Consider the following 17,092-nt stretch of genomic DNA (forward strand, 5'->3'; position numbering starts at 1 on the left):
CACTTTTCATACATATATGACCCTACAACTTCCATCGGAGAGTTCCTTGTGAAGAACGATGGTAATTTCTCCCCTACGGTCGAGTTTTGAATCAGAAAGTTTGCGTTTATGTCGCTCATCATGGTCTGAAAATTGTCAACACCTGACATTTTCGAGAGCAAGTCTTTTGAGCATGATTTTTGCGCTTGTGCTTCGAGCTTCTTCAACAGGTTGTCAAGCCGTTTACCCACCAACTCAGGCGTCCACTGGTTTTTTCCCAGAGAGTTTTCCTGCTCTCTCATTTCTGGTGTGCCTAAGATGACGTCTAAAATTTCATTCAGTTCTGACATGACTTTTATTAGAGAGGAAAACTTGCAGTAGATGTACAAAAAAAAATTACGTACAACATTACCAACATCAGTTCAAGTATCATTTATTTTTATAAATTTTTGAAGCATCCCGCGAGACTCAAAACATCCATGGCTTAACATGGTCGGGATGCCACACCCTGGTGAGCAATTCTTGCTTGCAAACCAATCCAGGACTGCTTCCATGTGCAAAGGTGAACCCACCTTGAGCTTGAAGTCGCTTGTCATCATCAACACTCAGCGCAATTTTGTTCAGCCTTTCGGTGAAAATCTCGTGTTTTCGACTGGTAAATCTCAGTTGCGTGCGATACAAATCTTGGTCTGCAGGCTGTTCAAATAGTCTGCGAACGTGATCTGTTTCTTGACGACACACTTTTTTGTACCTTTTGCCTTCTTTTGCACGTATCCTTCGAGTGTCTTGTACGCATACATTTTTGACCTCAATGCAACAAATTCGATCATGATTTTGCCACCAAGCTCATCCTTCATTAAGCACAATTTTTTCTTGTTTTTGCCAATGGGCAAGGGACGTTTGTCTTCGGGACTGTAATTCGATGTGTCAAACCTTGATTCAACGTCACCTGCGATATCTTTATAGACATCGTCTGTTTTGATGTGGTAGACGAAACTATCTGTGTCCATGTAGCAAAGCTCTGCGCTTGCACCAAACTTCGGCTTGATATAGTCATAGTGAAACTCATACATCGTGAGTTTGCTCAAGTCCAAGATGGAGAGGCCGAGGTAGACAGGTTTGTTCATGACGACCTTCACTTTGTTCATTTCCATTGCCACAAATTTCTTGTCAAATCTTGATGTGCTGTGATAGTTTGGAGCTGATGCGAGCTTCTTACGCCTCCATTCCGTTGTCACCAGTTTGCTGTCACGGTGCTTGCGAACGTTCTCCATGGTCTTGCCAAAGACGCTATTATTCATCAGCTTAAAAAAGTCTTTCTCAAAGTCATTTTTGGCATCCTTTCGCAGCTTTGTGTTCATGTCAATGTAAGGTTTCAGCCAAGCACTTTGCTTGAACTCAATGACTCGGTGCACCTTGGTGAGAACCAATCCATGCTGCAGTGCCTGCTGCAATTTGCGAATGTGCAGCACGTATTTTTCCTTGTCAAACACATTGCACGTCAACTTTTCACAGTCGTTGTTCAGACGCATCTTTTCAGGCAAGAATGGAAAGTCGTTGTGGAGTTTGTGCAGCTTTTTCGGGTAGTGGACATCCACTTCAAGAAAATAGCCATCATCTCCAATTTTATAATTTTCTATAAAAGCTTGAGTAAAATTTTCGAGGTCTTCACGCCACTTAAAGCCGTGTGTTGGCAGCTTTTGTGACATGGCACCTCCGTACAGATTGTTGGCATCGATGTACAGCAGATACGAGATCAACAGGTTGACATCAAACAATTCCCCTATGTACGGATTGTTTGCCTTAGCATGGCGCTTGATTGCTTGGCAAATACCACCCCTGAGCCCCTTTTCAACCATCAGTAGCATGTCGATGTCTGAGAGAAGCTCGAGCACCTGACCCGTCACTTTTAGAGCTGCTTGCCATGCGAGGCCTGGAGCAGTGTAAAAATACGCTGGATCAAGCTCGTAGATGTTTTGACAAGTGTCTCGAAAATTTTCAAAAACGTCTGCTAAAAGAAGCGTGTCGCTCATCACGTAGAGATCGTGGTACTCCCCAAGGTTTTTGATGTTGAAAGCCTTCCACACCTTTTGAGCATGCTTGTAGTCGTTTTCGGTGATGTTTTCAAGGTTCAAGCTGCTGTAAAATTGTGCTTTTGGAGGAAGTGCTGTCTCTTCAAAACGCTCCCACGCATCCATGTATTCGTAGGGGTAAACACCCTTACGCAGCAAAAGTCTAAAGTGCTCGTCATTCCCCTTTGCATGCTTGAATGTGTTGGAAAATTTCTTCTTCATGGAATGTTCATTCAGTTCCACCGTCTTGTAAGAGCAGTAACAGGTTTGGCACTTGAATTGCGTTGTACTCTGAGTCAATCTCTATAAGTTCCATGTTTGATTTGCAGTCGTTGCACCTGACACTTTCACTGTTGGTTCCAGCTAAATTATCCACAAGGCTTGACAGTGAGCTTTGCATGAACCTGCAGCTGTCGATGAACTTGATTTTGCAGGTTGTGTTGATTTCCACTTCTTTTATTTGGTTGGTTTTCTTGTTCTTCTTCATCTGCTTCAGCGGTTCGTCGTCTTTTCCTTGAAATGTGACGGGGTGCTTGATGGAGAAGCTGATGTATTTTTCACTGTTTTCACCCAGACATTCAAACTCGTGGCTTTTGAATTCCCTGGCCAGCTGCTTGATGATGATGTGATCGTCATACCGTGAGCGATTGTGCATGACCACCGGAATCTCGTTGGGGATGCGATATTTTAGGTTGCACGAACTGTGTGCAGCTCCTCGATACTGACCAGTGTAGTGACAGTGATCTCGAACTTTGCGCATTGTGATGTCGTTGTTGTTCTTCTTGAAAAGCCCATTGCAAATGAAGCATCTTTTTGCAGACCTGTGGGCTTCTTTCTCTTCATGTGTCAACGGGATCATCTTCTTCTGTGGATGTCTGATAGCTCTATTAACTTGATCTCTTAGTCCCTTGCAAAACCTTTCCATACAGTCTTTTCCACGATAGCATTCGGATGATTCTTCAACTTCTCCATGTGCAAATTTAGTTATGAAGGCATATCCTGAAGCCACATGCTTGCTGACGTCTCTGGTGTGTGATTTTTCAGGGTCTCCATCACAACCTTGAACAGGTTCCAAGATACATTCTGTGTCTGCATAGATGACAAATGGCATTCTGAGCGACTTTTGCCCATCTTCGTGCTTGAGGACTGTTCCTTCTTTGGGCATGACAGTCTCGCAAAAATCATGGTCCATGCACACTTTCATGTGATTGTCTCTTGTCTCTTGACTGCGGAATCCGTGCATGCAGTTTCGACAGTAATGATCACCTCGATGTCTAGATGATAAACCGCGCATGAGCGCAGAGTATCTTTTAATGGCAACGTAGTGCTTTTTCCCTCCTTCTTGAATGATTAGCACATCTGCCACCTTTTTACGTGTCGTGTTGTGTTTCGAAACATATGCCTGTCTGACCTGAAAATATTCTTCAGAAAAGTAGACATTCAGCGCCACGTTGGGGTTTTGCCTTTCAAACTTTTTCCAGTGTGTGTTGGGGGTTGGAAACTCGATGCCACTCCAATTGTACTGTTCAACAAACGGTTCGAGCTTCGAGATGCGTTGAGGATCGTTTTTGTTTTTGTTGTGGTGAAGTGCTGCAATGATGGCCCATTTGAAGCACTGCTCGTCTTCATTTTTGGGATTGATGATGCAGTGCTTTTTTCGCAGCCATTCGGGTGTCTTGAACCATGATCTACTTCTCATAAGGTCAATCATGTGGCAGTGATGCGTCATTTCTGTGATTCGGTTGAAGATGTAGTCGCTTTTTTTGAGTTTCTCCGATGTCATTTCAAAGCGTTTTAGCAGGCTTTTATACATCTCTTCGATCAATTCTTCGATGTCGCTTCCTTCCATGATTGTGACAGCTTCACTCCATATTGGTTTTGTGAACTTGTCAGAAGGATTTTCCCTGTGCACAAACTCCACCACAAGATTCAGTTGAAACTTCCAATTCTGTCTAGTGTTTTGCAAGTCTGTGATGACTTTCTCCACGTGTTGTTTCTGTTGATCCAGGTACGGTTCAATACTCACCACTTGACCTTCTGGTGTTCCTTCACTTCGGAAATGTCGATAATTACCATCAAATCCACCTTCCGTTTCAACAGCACTGTGATCCACTTCTTCCACTTGTTCTTCTTCCATAGCAGCGTCTTCAACAGTCTTCCTCAAGGCTTGACCGTAACCAAGCCTCTCCTTAGCCTTGTGGTATAATAAAGAAGCAGTTTCACGCACACTCTGCAGTCTCTCTGCGAGTGCATCACGTGTTGCTGCCACTGGCGCTGAGACAGCGCTATATAATTTACTAATTGCATTTCTGAAGTAATTCATTGCTTTATTATATGTTGGAAAATTTTCTAACGCAATGGACATTTTATTTTATGTTGTGACCCTAATCAGGGTGACAACATTGCGGTCGTATGAGAGTGCTGCAGGACAGCGGTAATTGCCCGCGGTATTGATCCTTTGCGCAGAGGATCAATATAGCGAGGAAACGGTGCTGCGCTAGACCCTTGAAATTAGGGTTTTGAGTGAAAAACGGCGAAAAGTCGAAAGTGCGCTGGAGAGCTCCACTTTCATTGTGTGTGCGTTCCCAGTGGGTTTTAATTTTAGGCGGGGAAATTTACCATGTGCGTTGCGATTTTAATTTAAAAATAAACCAGCCGTTTCGGCAGGAAGTTCTACGCGCATTATTACTGATTTAATAGTCCTCTAGGGAGGAGTATAAGTTTATAAACACTGTTTTATGAAAGGTAAAAATCGATAAAAACGATTATTTTTTATTTATTTTTTTAAAAATAAATTTAGTTTGTTAAAGTTTTACCGGCTAAAGCCGTAGAACAATAACTATTACCCCATTTACGCCTAAAGTTAAAAAGTTAAAGTTAAATTGGGTGATTCAAGGTGATCTCCCTTGTCGTCCGTCGACTGCGCTAGAACATACATTTTCCTATCTCTCTTTTAACTTTAGGTTTAAATGGGGTAAAAGAGGGCATTAGAAAACCGGTGCAAAGTATATATATGCATCAGCAAAAAATCGCATCCTTGCTCTTTATCCTGTTCCAAAAATTCCAAGATAGAACACGTCCTATTTTTTATATGATATATAATGGAGATGTTAACAAATCATAATGCATTTTTAATTGTACTGAGGTTATGTAAACATGAAACAAATACAGAAGGGCAGGAAAATATTTAAGATAAATATTCGTCTCTCAGTACGGTGTTTTGACCCGTTAATTTTATATAAAAAGCCAAAGTATTTCTCCAAAATTTCCGCCATCATTTGCAAGTAATTTTTATAGTTATTCCCTTCTAAATGCAATTATGAGATCAAAGTTTCATAAAGACCGAGTTGTGGCTGCCTACTCAGCCTTTGCTTACGCAATACTTTCTTTTTCTTGAATTTTTTGTTTTGAGACAACTACAATTATTACAACAGCGGTGGCAGGTTCCTCATCGTTTAAATTTATGATGAAAAAGAAGTTAAAGGAGTCTTTGTCATCTCTCGGCGTTCAAATACATTCATAGCTTCGGGTGTGGGGAGTCGAGGCTCAATCTTACTCTTAATAGGACGGGTTTTTGCCATCTCTTGTCGGTCGAATATATCCAAGGCATCCGGTGTAAATGTTTGTGACCTTGGTTCTGGAGCAGGAACGGGTTGTGGAGGTGCCTCCAATAAAGCAACAAAGTCGGCTTTGCGTAGCTTGGAATAACGTGTAAGTCCACGGGTTTTCGCAATATCGTGTAACTGTTTCACAGTATACTCATTCGTTTTATTATAGATTTTACTGATTTCAATCAGTAAAATTTCTTGCGCGGTCGTACTTTGATATCGGGACTTAACCCCCTATTTGATTGCGCATGCTCGAAATTTTGTTGATGTCAGCATTATTTCCGCTAGTCGCTATTGCACATGCTCGAGAATGTTGGTATTCCCGGAATTGGGTGATTCGAGGTGATTTCGGATTTCAGGGATTTCCCTTGTCGTCCGTCGACTGCGCTAGAACATACATTTTCCTATCTCTAAAAGATGTTTTAATGAAGTTTTATAAAATCATGTTACATATATACTCGTTCATACCACAGTAAAACATGTTTTAATGAAACCTAATTGTAAAAAAACAACATGTGGCTGTTTTATCTCAAAGTTGTTTACACATAAGAAGATAAATGGAGCAAAATATAAAGGATTGAATGTAATTGAATTCATATACGAATTAAATTGTTATTCCAGAAGATACCTTTTCGTGTATTTACCAGTTAAAGTAAAACCAGTTTTGTTAGGTGTGAATGGAGTATAAGAAGCAGCGAAGGTAGTACTTTCATTACTTGTTTTTTTTCTTGTGTCGAACGTGTTTACTACTAAGCCAGGAGGTTTGTTGTTAGCCTAGACGTATGCACCAAGTAATCGGTAATTCCCAAAAAAATAAATCAAGCTGGGCAATATTCCGTACTTCCTGTGTGCTAAAGCCTAAAACGCGTTTAAGTTTTGCGTAGATTGAGTAATCTCCAGTTTTCTCGCAATCTTAAGATAACTTTAGTTAACTTAAGATAGCGCCAGCATCAAAGGTAGAAAAGTCGTTAATGTTACCATGATCAAAAAATTTTACAATACTTCTCTGAAAAGTTGTTATCTTAAGATAACTCGAGTTATCTTACAATCAGGGCATTAATGTGAATATTCACGCATTCCAAAATCAGACTAATAAAGTTATCTTAAGATAGCACTTGTCATCTTAAGATAACTGTATTAATGTGACTTTGGAGTGCCATACACTTCGTATATAATGTATCACAAATCCAGCGAAGCGCTTATAGCAACACAATTTTTCCATAAACAAACATTCACAGGACTTATACAGTTGTATTTTTCATTTTGCAGAATAAGTTTTAGTGAATATTCAAAAATTAATTGTGAGTGGTACCTGGTTGAGCATGTAGTGCAAGTAAACCGTGTGCAGATCCAGGTCGAAACAAAAAATAATTTTCTCACAATTTTGTATTTGTACGACATAAAATTTAGATTGAATATTTGGCACTGTGCTTTATTTGGTTCTAAACCTAGGAAACATTTTATCTGTCTAACTTATTTTAATTCTGAGAATCACTTTTAATGTTTCTGTACATGTAGCTTGTCACACTTGATATGCTGTTAAAAACAGTTTATATATAGAAATTAATTGTGTTTAAGTACAAGTGTCAAAAATTTGAGAATTTACGCGAACATGAATTTCGCCAGTGACGAAATTGTCAATAACTCATAGGAACATACTTTCGCGAATAGCGATACGTTTCAATAAGATAAAAGTAGCCCTGCGGCTTAAAGATTTCCGCCATTAGCAATAATCTGAAAAAGTACTGAACTTTGAAGAGGACTGAGTAATATGGGGAAACAAAATCATTGAATATTCCAAAATTTTAAAATTAAATTTTTGATTATATTGTAACTTTAAGTTTTAGCTAACTTAACTTACATAAACTACTTCATTTCTCTATAAAAACAATTTTAAAAGAATAATAATAAACCTGAGAATAGATAAACAATAAAAATAAAATAAAAACACCAGCAAGGCTGAAAATTTATCTATTCTCTCTTTTTCCCTGAAAAACAACTTGTAAAATATCTTTAAAGGTGGCAACAAATTTGTTTTTACATAATCAGTTACGAAAGGTTATTTTTAGACTACATATTCTTATTTTTTCTTTTAAAACACACTTGTCACGATTTTATAGCTATAATACATTATCTTTCACCAAAAATATTCGGCCTCAACAATAGACCTATTTCAATATCCATTTCCATTCCGCAAAATACACAGCCGGAATAGACATACTAACATGAAAACGAGGTTAGTTTGGACACAATTTTAATTTTCCAGCGAAGTGATGTACATATAGTTTGTTTACCTTTATTATTTCTCAAATTACCTTGTAAATGGGCAAATTTTGAACTTTTGGTAAAAAAATAGAACATGGCACTTATTTTAGACCCATTGGGCTTATTATACCCATTGGGCTTATAATAAATTAATGAAGCCATTACAATGCACTGAAAATTTTGAGGCCAAGTGACTTGGAAACAAGGTGGTGATGTCAATGATTTTTCACCGCGTAGGTAACTAGGGACCACCTGGGACAAATTTGTGTAAGTTTCCCAAACCTAGGTTCCCGAATTTGTTTCAGAATGAACGGGTTGATGACGTCATCAAAACCTTTAAACCCCAAAATCTCTGCAACCTTTTGTCAAAAGTGCATCATCCTATACATTTTCTTGATCAGCGTTTCAAGATCTATACGATAAAGATAACAGGTATACAGATTTTCAAAAAAAATTTAGGTTTTGGCGGGCCATTGCTGACGTCAGCAAAGTTTTTAAACCGTTATGTCTCATTAACCGCCGATCAAAAGCACATAATCATTCATATTTTCTTGATCAGCGCTTAAAGCTCTCCACAAATAGAGGCAACGTGAAAACAAGGTTCTATTTTTTTGTGGATGGGTTGCTGACGTCATCAAGATTCAAATGACGCTTCTTTTTCATTTTTATCCTGCCTCAGTGGATTTTTCCACGGGCTTTATCGACTAGTATCCTATATTAAATTAATGAAAGCGTTGCAGTGCACTTAAAACTTTAAGGCAAAATAACTGGGAAACGATGTGGTGACGTCAATGATTTTTCACCGCGTTGGTCCCCGAATCCGTTTCGGAATGGACGGGTTGATGACGTCATCACAAAACCTACAAACCCCAATATCTCTGCAACCGTTTGTCAAAAGTTCATGTTCCTATACATTTTCTTGATCAGCATTTCAAGATCTATACGATGAATACAACGGGTATACAAATTTATAAAAAAACATAAGTTTTTCGGCTACATCAAGGGAAAATGAACACATCCACATTGCCTGTTACAGACACACAGACACACTCTTTGTATTATTATAAGAGATACAAAAACACATGTGCAAAACACATTAAGAAGAGTAATTTTCATGATTGAAATATGTCAGAGTGTTAGTGTTATTTTAGGGTCTGAATAAAAATTTGTCGCATGTTTGATTGGTGCAACCAAGTTTCATATTTTCTAATTTCTTGAATGGACTATATCACAGATGGACAATAAAAAAATCTTCCATATTGTGTTGGAGAAGGCCCATAAAAAGGGTCACCAAATACCAGCTGTTGATAGGTTGATTAATAATTAAGCGAAAATGTGAAAGCCAATCATATTACAAAAACCTGGTCAACAATACCAGGACATTTTTCGACGTCATCGCTCATGTCAAAAAGGCAAAAAACCCTGGGGACGAGGGTGATTACAGCGTTAGGCCTGTGATCGCAGTTAGACGTGTTGTAAGGGCCTTGTGGGTCTATTCAGTTTTAAGGTCGGGTTGCTCGGAATACAATTTTAAAACTGAGATGATATGGTAAGTTAAGTTATTCAAACTAAAAAAATATATATATACAAATTTAGTTTTAATAAACGTTTGACAAAATAAATTGAAATATATTTTTAAATAATTGTACCAGATTGCCCAAGTGTAAAACCAGATAGACTTGAAATTGAATTACGCTAAAATGTTTCTTGAAGGTTTGACGTGTGTAACAAATTGTTTGATGCTTTTTGTATAAAGTTATTTTGTGACTGCTCAGTTTTTGTGATTTGACGGAATGAATAAAAAATGTAAAAAACGTATTATAAAGTAATTGACATGAAATCCCTAATGACACTATCAAGTAACAATTAACAATTAAACAATACGTATGGCTAAGATGAAACATGATGATACAATACAAGTGGGACATACGAGACAATAAGACACGGGACTGGACAAGTGAGTAAAGAAATGAATAAACAAGGCATAACGATAAATGGTAACACTACACATGACAAGGTACATTTTACGGACTAACATAAACAATGAATTTTGATTCAAGAATATATATATATAAACACAACAGGCCTAGCGCTAAGGAAGACGACTTGGGACGTCGCAGTCCATTGAGATTGGTAGAACTAAACCAATGGCAACCTGTCTGGCCGCGTGGAACCACGTGATTTATGCGCAGGGCTCTTAATAGGCTTTAAAAGGCCATATTACAGCGTTTCAAGGCATATGCACGGACTTACACGTGGTTTAAGGCCATGTCGCTAGAATAACGACTTGGATCGTCTTAGGCTATTAAGATTGGAAGGACTAAACTGATAACAACCTGTCTGATCGCGCGGAACCACGTGATTAACGTGTAGGGTCATTATTAGGCTGTTAACGGTCCTATGACAGCATTTAAAATCCTTTGCAAGTTGTAAGACGTGTCCTACGGGTCCCTTGCAGAGGAAAACAACTTGGGACGTCGTAGTCCATTGAAAACTCACTAAGAATGATTGTAATAAGTGAGATTGAATTCTAAAAAAGTGTGCCACGTTTGGGCGTATCAGACTATTCTATTTGCTAATTTTTAGAGCGCGGGAAACCAGAAGCCGTTTTTAAATTTGCAGGATAAGTCCAAAGGAATCGGATAATTAAGGCAAATCTTCAAAAAACATGCCAATAAGTAGCAAAAACAACAGATTTAATTTACTTAAAACGTATTTTTTTTTATCTTTAAATATACAAGCTGGTAAAAAACAAACAAAAAAACAACAAAACGGAACATATTGCGCCCTCTGCATCAGAAAATAACAACACGGGTGTAAGAACACTTAATGTTTGTTTTTCGCGTTTGTCACACAAATTTTCAGTTCACATAATTTAATCTTCCTTCAATTCCTGCTTAATAGTAACAGTCTCAGCTTCCTTAGGTGGCTTTTGCTCTTCTTCCTCTATTGACGGCTGTTTATTTCGTCGTGACGTGCGACTTTTTCGATCACTGTCATTTTCTTCTGTTTTCACAGAACGAGATGAATGTCTTTTTCTGTGAAGGGAATTTTAGATTAGCAGAGACAAATTGTATGAAAGAAAAATAATAAAATAATAATAGAAAAATGGATAAAAGTTAAACAGAGAAACCGATTACTTTTGAAAGAAATACATTTTTAAATTCGGGGAAGTTATTTCTACGAAATTTAAAAAAACTTTTCGCGAAATTAAGTTTATGCAAAAACTAATTTTCGAAAGATTTACATTTTTTCTTTCTTCTTAAATATTTTACTTCAGCAGTCTAAAAAACGGTGTAAATTGAAAAAATCCGTCATCAAATTCCTTTTGTCGCAAAATTCGCGGAAATTAACTTAAGAGGCAAACTGTTCTGCAATAAAAGTTCATGGTGAGTGTTGATTTTTAAGACCAGGCTCGGTCTGCTCGATAAAATCTATAAATCAATTTAAATGTTAGATCTATCACGATAAGAAAACAGTCAAAACTAAAAATTTTTTAAAATTGAAAATATTCGTAGAGTTATAAAAATTTGATATTTTTCTCAGACAAAACTGTGAACTTTCATCTAAAAACTTTACAGAACGACAACATATTAGCCCCAAAAAATAAACCAGTCTGTTTAAAATACAAGTTTTGTTTACATCTTTGTGAGTGCTGAATTATTTAAAATTAAGTATTCACATTTGCCAAACGGGTGTCTAAATTAAAAAAAATGGATTATATTTCTCTTTATTGTGATGGTCACGGGTCAATATACACATATCAATTAAACAAGAGGGCTTGAAACGCTGATCAAATTAATGTATAGAATCATTTTTGATCAGCGTTTCAAGCCCTACACAATAGAGGAAACGGATAAACAAAATTCCAAAATAACATTTTTTGTATTAACCGGTCCTTGCTGACGTCATTAAAAAATTCAGTGACGGTTGTCTGTTCTATTGTTCTCCTGCCCAAGTGGATTTTTTGACGGGCTTTATCGACTAGTTTAATAAATAACAGACGGGAAACATTCAACAACAAATCGAACGAGCCATATGGTGGGTTCATCTTAGTTATTTATTATACTTAGTTATTTGTTATCTTAGTAGATTTTAGGATGTACAGATCTTTTAATGTGAGTTACTTTCGATTTAAATTTTATTTCTCTGCACGATACTTTCACAATCAGTTATAATAAAGTCAATAGCTTTTAATCTCCGCTTCTTAACTCTTATATGAATTGCTCTATAGTAAAAGATTAATTCTACGGAAAAAATATCGCCTATAATGAAAGCTTTTTTCCAAACTTCGTTTTTAAATAAATAATTGACATTACCTGTCAGAAGATGATTTTGAATGATCTCGACTTCTTCTTGACTCAGAACGGTCCTAAATGGAAACGTTTTTTTTTAATCCATAAACTAGGATAAGATATAACAGAATAAATCAACTCTTTTAACTTACACGGTCTCTTCTTGAGGATCTTTCACGGTCTCGATCACTTCTGTCACGATCACTTCTGTCTCGATGCCGTCTGAATGATACGTAGAGAAGACATTATGTACTAAATCTTACGACAATGCGAGAATTCATAAAATTTCCACGTCGTCAGTGTTTTCAAATTTTAAGAAATCAAATAAAATGTCAAAATATCTTCTTAAATCTGGTGTTACAGGTAATATCTAAAATGCACGTCGCTTCACGTGAATTAGGTAGATATATCTGCTTACCTGTGTCGTGATGATTCGCGCCTACTCCTATGGCGTCTGTTTTCTCCGTCGCTGTCAAAATCACTATCACTATGTCCAAACTGGCCAGCGTAACCGGAGGAAGGCATTCCAGGGTGCACAAAGTTGTCTAAACATTTTAGTTTCATAAAACGGCTTTATGAAAAAGCGTGTCGATTTTAAAGGAACAGGCCAAGAAAAACAAATAATACAGAATGAAAAGACAACTCTTTTCTCTGGACATAATAGAAGTTCGCAACACATTTTTGAGCTGTGTTTACATAAAATAACAAGACAAGAACAATTTTTAGTGCTAGTAAAGTTAAGTTGTGTTGGTAAAGAGAAGATTTGTGCAAGAAGCGTTGCACTCTATTGGATTCATTTGCTGTAAAATCATACCCATATTTGGCGGCGGAAATATTTGTGATCCACCAGCAACAGGTTGAATCCCTAAAAATGGCAAAAAAAGAAGTAATTTTTTTGATGAGCGCAACATTTTGTGTTACTTTCTATAAAATTATAAAAAATCATCAACCTCCTAAACCTGGACCGCCATGTGGCAGATATTGAAAGGCTGGTGGCATGACTGACGTCATCATAGATGGTGCGCCTGAATACAAATGTAAACAAATGCATTATGGAAGATACATCAAGAATAATCTGCCTTGCATGAATCTTCCTTAATCTTGTCCAGAAAGTAAAAAATCTACATGCGAAAACAACATAGGCAATTCCGTACCTATAGATTGTATTTGTTGACCTTGCGAAGAATTTTGAGAATCCGCTGTCATGCCAGTGGTCTCGCCTTTCGAACTGGTTGGTTGCAACATTTGCTGGCCAGCCAGCGGATTATACACCACAGCGCCGTTAGGCAATGCTATATTGTGCGGATAGAAAAATGGTTTAAATGTGTGAAAGAGATATTATGATTTCATGCACAGTCAATTAAATTGCAGGATTTCGTCATACATTTGTTATATGCTAACTATTTTTAACGTTGAAGCATTTTGTTGCGCGTTAAATTTTATTTTTTTAGGCAATTCGCTGTCTCAGTCAGTTGTTCACAATAAACTTAGAAAACACGCAAATTTGGCACATCAGTGTGACATTCAAACACAACAAAACATACATTTTAAAGACACGAAGTAGCGCAGTTAAAAAAACTGCAACCTAAATATTCTCGCATCAAATGTCACAGAAACTATATATGACGGCAGCAACAACAAAGGCGGTAGGCACGTTCGAATTATTTTAGAAATAATAAATCAGAAAAGTGATGTCCGTAAGTTAAATTGTTTGTTGCGCCTTGGCATAAATGTTTGGGTTATTAGCCATATTTTTCAGATTTTATTATATTTTCGATTCCAAAAGGAACTCCGTATTGCGACATTTAATTATGTGATTTTAGCTTGTATAGTTAGTGCATCATGATATTTTCTAAATTGATAACCAGTGGCTAAAAATGACAAAAAGGTCAAAAATCCAAACAGAAGAATAACTATTGTAGTACTTGTGTATAAAGGTCGTTGTCCTGGAAATGGGGGTTGAGCCATGACATGTGATGAACCAAGAGCTAACGCCAACAGCTCGTCTTCTTTCTGTTTTCGACGTGCGTCAGCTAAATTAAGCAATGGAATACAATAATATAAAATTTAAAATTTATTATAAAACACTTAGCTTCGCTTTTGAGTTCTACTTTAGCACATTGCATAAGTTGAAAACACATTGTTATAATTTGTTGTGTTCATCGTCTATATTATCAGGCCACTTCCGTCAGTATGTGACAAGCAAAGTGTATATATTTCTATTTTTTTTTTGATGTAGCCAAAAAGTTGTCTTATTTGTTAACTTTTCTGGCGTTACGGCACGAAGTCAATAACATTAATTTAACGTGGCTTAATTTAAAGTCTACAATGCACACACAACTTTAACGTCAAATAACTCGAAAACGAGGTGGTGATGTACGATGCAGGCGACGGGTATACAAATTTCTTGTATTGTGACAGGTCTTTGCCGACGTCGGCAAAATTTTTAAACCCTTAAATCTCCTTAAGCGTTCATCGAAAACCATGATCCTATACAATACTTGGATCAGCGTTTTAATCTCTACACAAGAGGCCAGGGGTAAATAAATTTCCAATTTTTTTTGCGTACATACGGTTTTTGTTGACGTCATTAAAATTCAAGTGACGATTCTCTTTTCCATTGTTTTTTTGCATAAGTGGATTTTTCCACGGGCCTTATCGACTAGTCGTCTATATTAAGCTACTTCTATCTGTGTTTCTGTGACAGGCAAAGTTGATGTGCTCATTTTCCTTTGATGTAGCGAAAAATGTCTTATTTGTTAACTTTTTTGACGTTACGGCAACAACGTCAATAACATAGATTTAACGTCAATCTTCTTATATAATAATACGAAGTGTATGTGACGGTCATAGTGGATATCGCCATTTTCCTTTAATGTCGCTGAAATTTTCTTTGAAGTTGCCGAAAAAAGTATGTCTCAAATGTTAAAGTTTATGACATTACGGCGCGACGTCAATAACACTACTGTAACGTCAATATCCTATATTAAATTAATGAAGCCATTACAGTGCACCTAAAACTTTGAGGCCAAATAACTTGGAAACGAGGTGGTGACGTCAATGATTTTTCACCGCGTGGGTAACTAGGGACCAAATAGGACCAATTTGGGTAATTTTCCCAAACCTGGGTCCCCGAATCCGTTTCGGAATGGACGGGTTGATGACGTCATTGAAAAACATTCAAATCCTAATATCTCTGCAACCGTTTGTCAAAAATACGCGATCCTATACATTTTCTTGATAAGCGTTTCAAGACCTATACAATGAAGGTAACGGGTATCTCCTTAGACGTTCGTCGCAAACATATGATTCTATACATTTTCTCGATCAGCGCTTTAATCTCTATACAATAGAGGCAACTTGAAAACAAGTTCTAAATTATTTTTTCTGGATGAGTTGCTGACGTTATCAAAATGCAACTGACCCTTTTTTTATTTTAATTCTGCCTGAGTGGATTTTTCCACGGACCTTATCGACTAGTATATCTTAATTTAAATTAACGAAGCCATTACAATGCTGTTATAACCTGAGGCCAACTAACTTGAAAACGAGGTGGCGATATCAGTTATTTTTTACTGTCCAGGTAACTAGGGACATCTTGGGACCAAATTGGTGATCTCCGAATCCGTTTTGGATCTGACGGGTTGGTGACGTCATCCCTAACCTTTAAACCTCAATATCCCTGTCACCTTTCGTCAAAAGTACACGATCCTATACATTTTCTTGATCAGTGTTTCAAGCTATACACGATACAGACGGTTAAAAAAAATCCTAAAAAAAATTAACGTATTTTTACGGGTCAATGCTGACGTCATCAAAATTATATGACGGATTTCTTATTGTTTAACTGGGCTTTTTCTGCCTAAGTGGATTTTTCTATGGGTCTTATCCACGAGTTTAGTAAATAAAATAATTACCATCAGAACCAAGAACGTGAATAGAGCCTTCAACTTTACGGTCCGGTGGAGGACCTGCTTTCACCCGCGTCCTTCCATCTGGTAAAACTTCTATTTCAACTTGTGCAGCATTAGCGACAGGGTTTGCTGCAGTAACAGTCTAAAAGGGAAAATAAAAAAAATATTAAAAGTTGAACATATAAATCATTGCAGAGGATTGGTTTTATGTTATATATCTTGTATAAATAAGGCAGGGTTCACTTGGCCAGTTCGCAGTCAGAAGACAGGTTTTCGATTTATAAACACTTTCTTGACTACCTTACGACTATCTTATGTTGATTTTCTTCTTCCTTACACTATTTGAAATAAAAACTTATGTAAAAACATACGTAAGTTTACGTTATATTTCATAATATTCCCTTTCTACGAATCAATATATTATGCTGGCTTCTTATAACTTTTATTTCATTTCGACTTATAAAAGTTATTCTTACAATAGAGCGAGTGTAGCAGGGAGTAACCTTTTCAGCATAAGAACATGGCCACTTACATATGGGCCACGTTGACTGTCTAATCTCATTCGTCTTTGTTTTTCACAATATTGTTTCCATGTGTCTTCAGTAAATCCATAATTAAAATAATCACTAATGTCAGCACCTAAAATAAGAGCCCATTTTGTTTACTGTCAAGTCATTTAAATTCTTCTGAAACAAACCATATTAAGCTTTAACTTTAACTTCAAAGTCAATATACCCCAAAAAACTAATTTAAACGGAAATAATGACAAATTTCGAAAATTACCTGGCTTTCTCCATGGCTTTTCATCTTGTTCAGTATCCAGATCGTACTCATAAATGGGTTGACCATTAATTAAACCAACAGTGTTTACATCTATCTTCTTTTGACCCTGTGTAGGAAGGGTGGCTGCTTTTACAGCACCTAAAGCTGTACCCTCTTTCTTCCAACTGAGAGGGGTG

General features: G+C 37.0%; 2 protein-coding genes across 4 annotated transcripts in view; both read right to left on the reverse strand.

Annotated features, from left to right (window-relative positions):
- Nucleotides 1-447: 447 nt before the first annotated feature.
- LOC130653786 (uncharacterized) lies at nt 448-2,273 on the reverse strand. The gene is made up of 2 exons (XM_057456298.1): nt 778-2,273; nt 448-688 (listed from the first exon to the last, which is right to left on the reverse strand). The coding sequence occupies exons 1-2, from the start codon at nt 2,271-2,273 to the stop codon at nt 448-450; spliced, it is 1,737 nt and encodes a 578-aa protein (XP_057312281.1).
- Nucleotides 2,274-10,619: 8,346 nt separating this feature from the next.
- LOC130654827 (pre-mRNA 3'-end-processing factor FIP1-like) overlaps nt 10,620-17,092 on the reverse strand; it is a 45,162-nt gene continuing 38,689 nt past the window's right edge. For 2 of the 3 annotated variants that reach the window (XM_057457465.1, XM_057457466.1), the window contains 11 exons: nt 16,917-17,092; nt 16,666-16,772; nt 16,137-16,275; nt 14,145-14,252; nt 13,374-13,511; nt 13,170-13,244; nt 13,034-13,084; nt 12,638-12,764; nt 12,372-12,441; nt 12,244-12,296; nt 10,620-10,962 (listed from right to left, as the gene is read on the reverse strand). The exon at nt 16,917-17,092 is cut by the window's right edge and continues 9 nt beyond it. In XM_057457465.1, coding sequence (XP_057313448.1) covers nt 10,800-10,962; nt 12,244-12,296; nt 12,372-12,441; nt 12,638-12,764; nt 13,034-13,084; nt 13,170-13,244; nt 13,374-13,511; nt 14,145-14,252; nt 16,137-16,275; nt 16,666-16,772; nt 16,917-17,092 — 1,207 coding nt within the window. In that variant the 3' untranslated portion in view covers nt 10,620-10,799. Of the gene's footprint in view, nt 10,963-11,027; nt 11,624-12,243; nt 12,297-12,371; nt 12,442-12,637; nt 12,765-13,033; nt 13,085-13,169; nt 13,245-13,373; nt 13,512-14,144; nt 14,253-16,136; nt 16,276-16,665; nt 16,773-16,916 lie in introns of those variants that run through there. The other variant, XM_057457469.1, reaches the window with a different exon arrangement.

The sequence above is a fragment of the Hydractinia symbiolongicarpus genome, chromosome 8 (assembly GCF_029227915.1).
Source record: "Hydractinia symbiolongicarpus strain clone_291-10 chromosome 8, HSymV2.1, whole genome shotgun sequence".
In the NCBI taxonomy this organism is placed as follows: domain Eukaryota; kingdom Metazoa; phylum Cnidaria; class Hydrozoa; order Anthoathecata; family Hydractiniidae; genus Hydractinia; species Hydractinia symbiolongicarpus.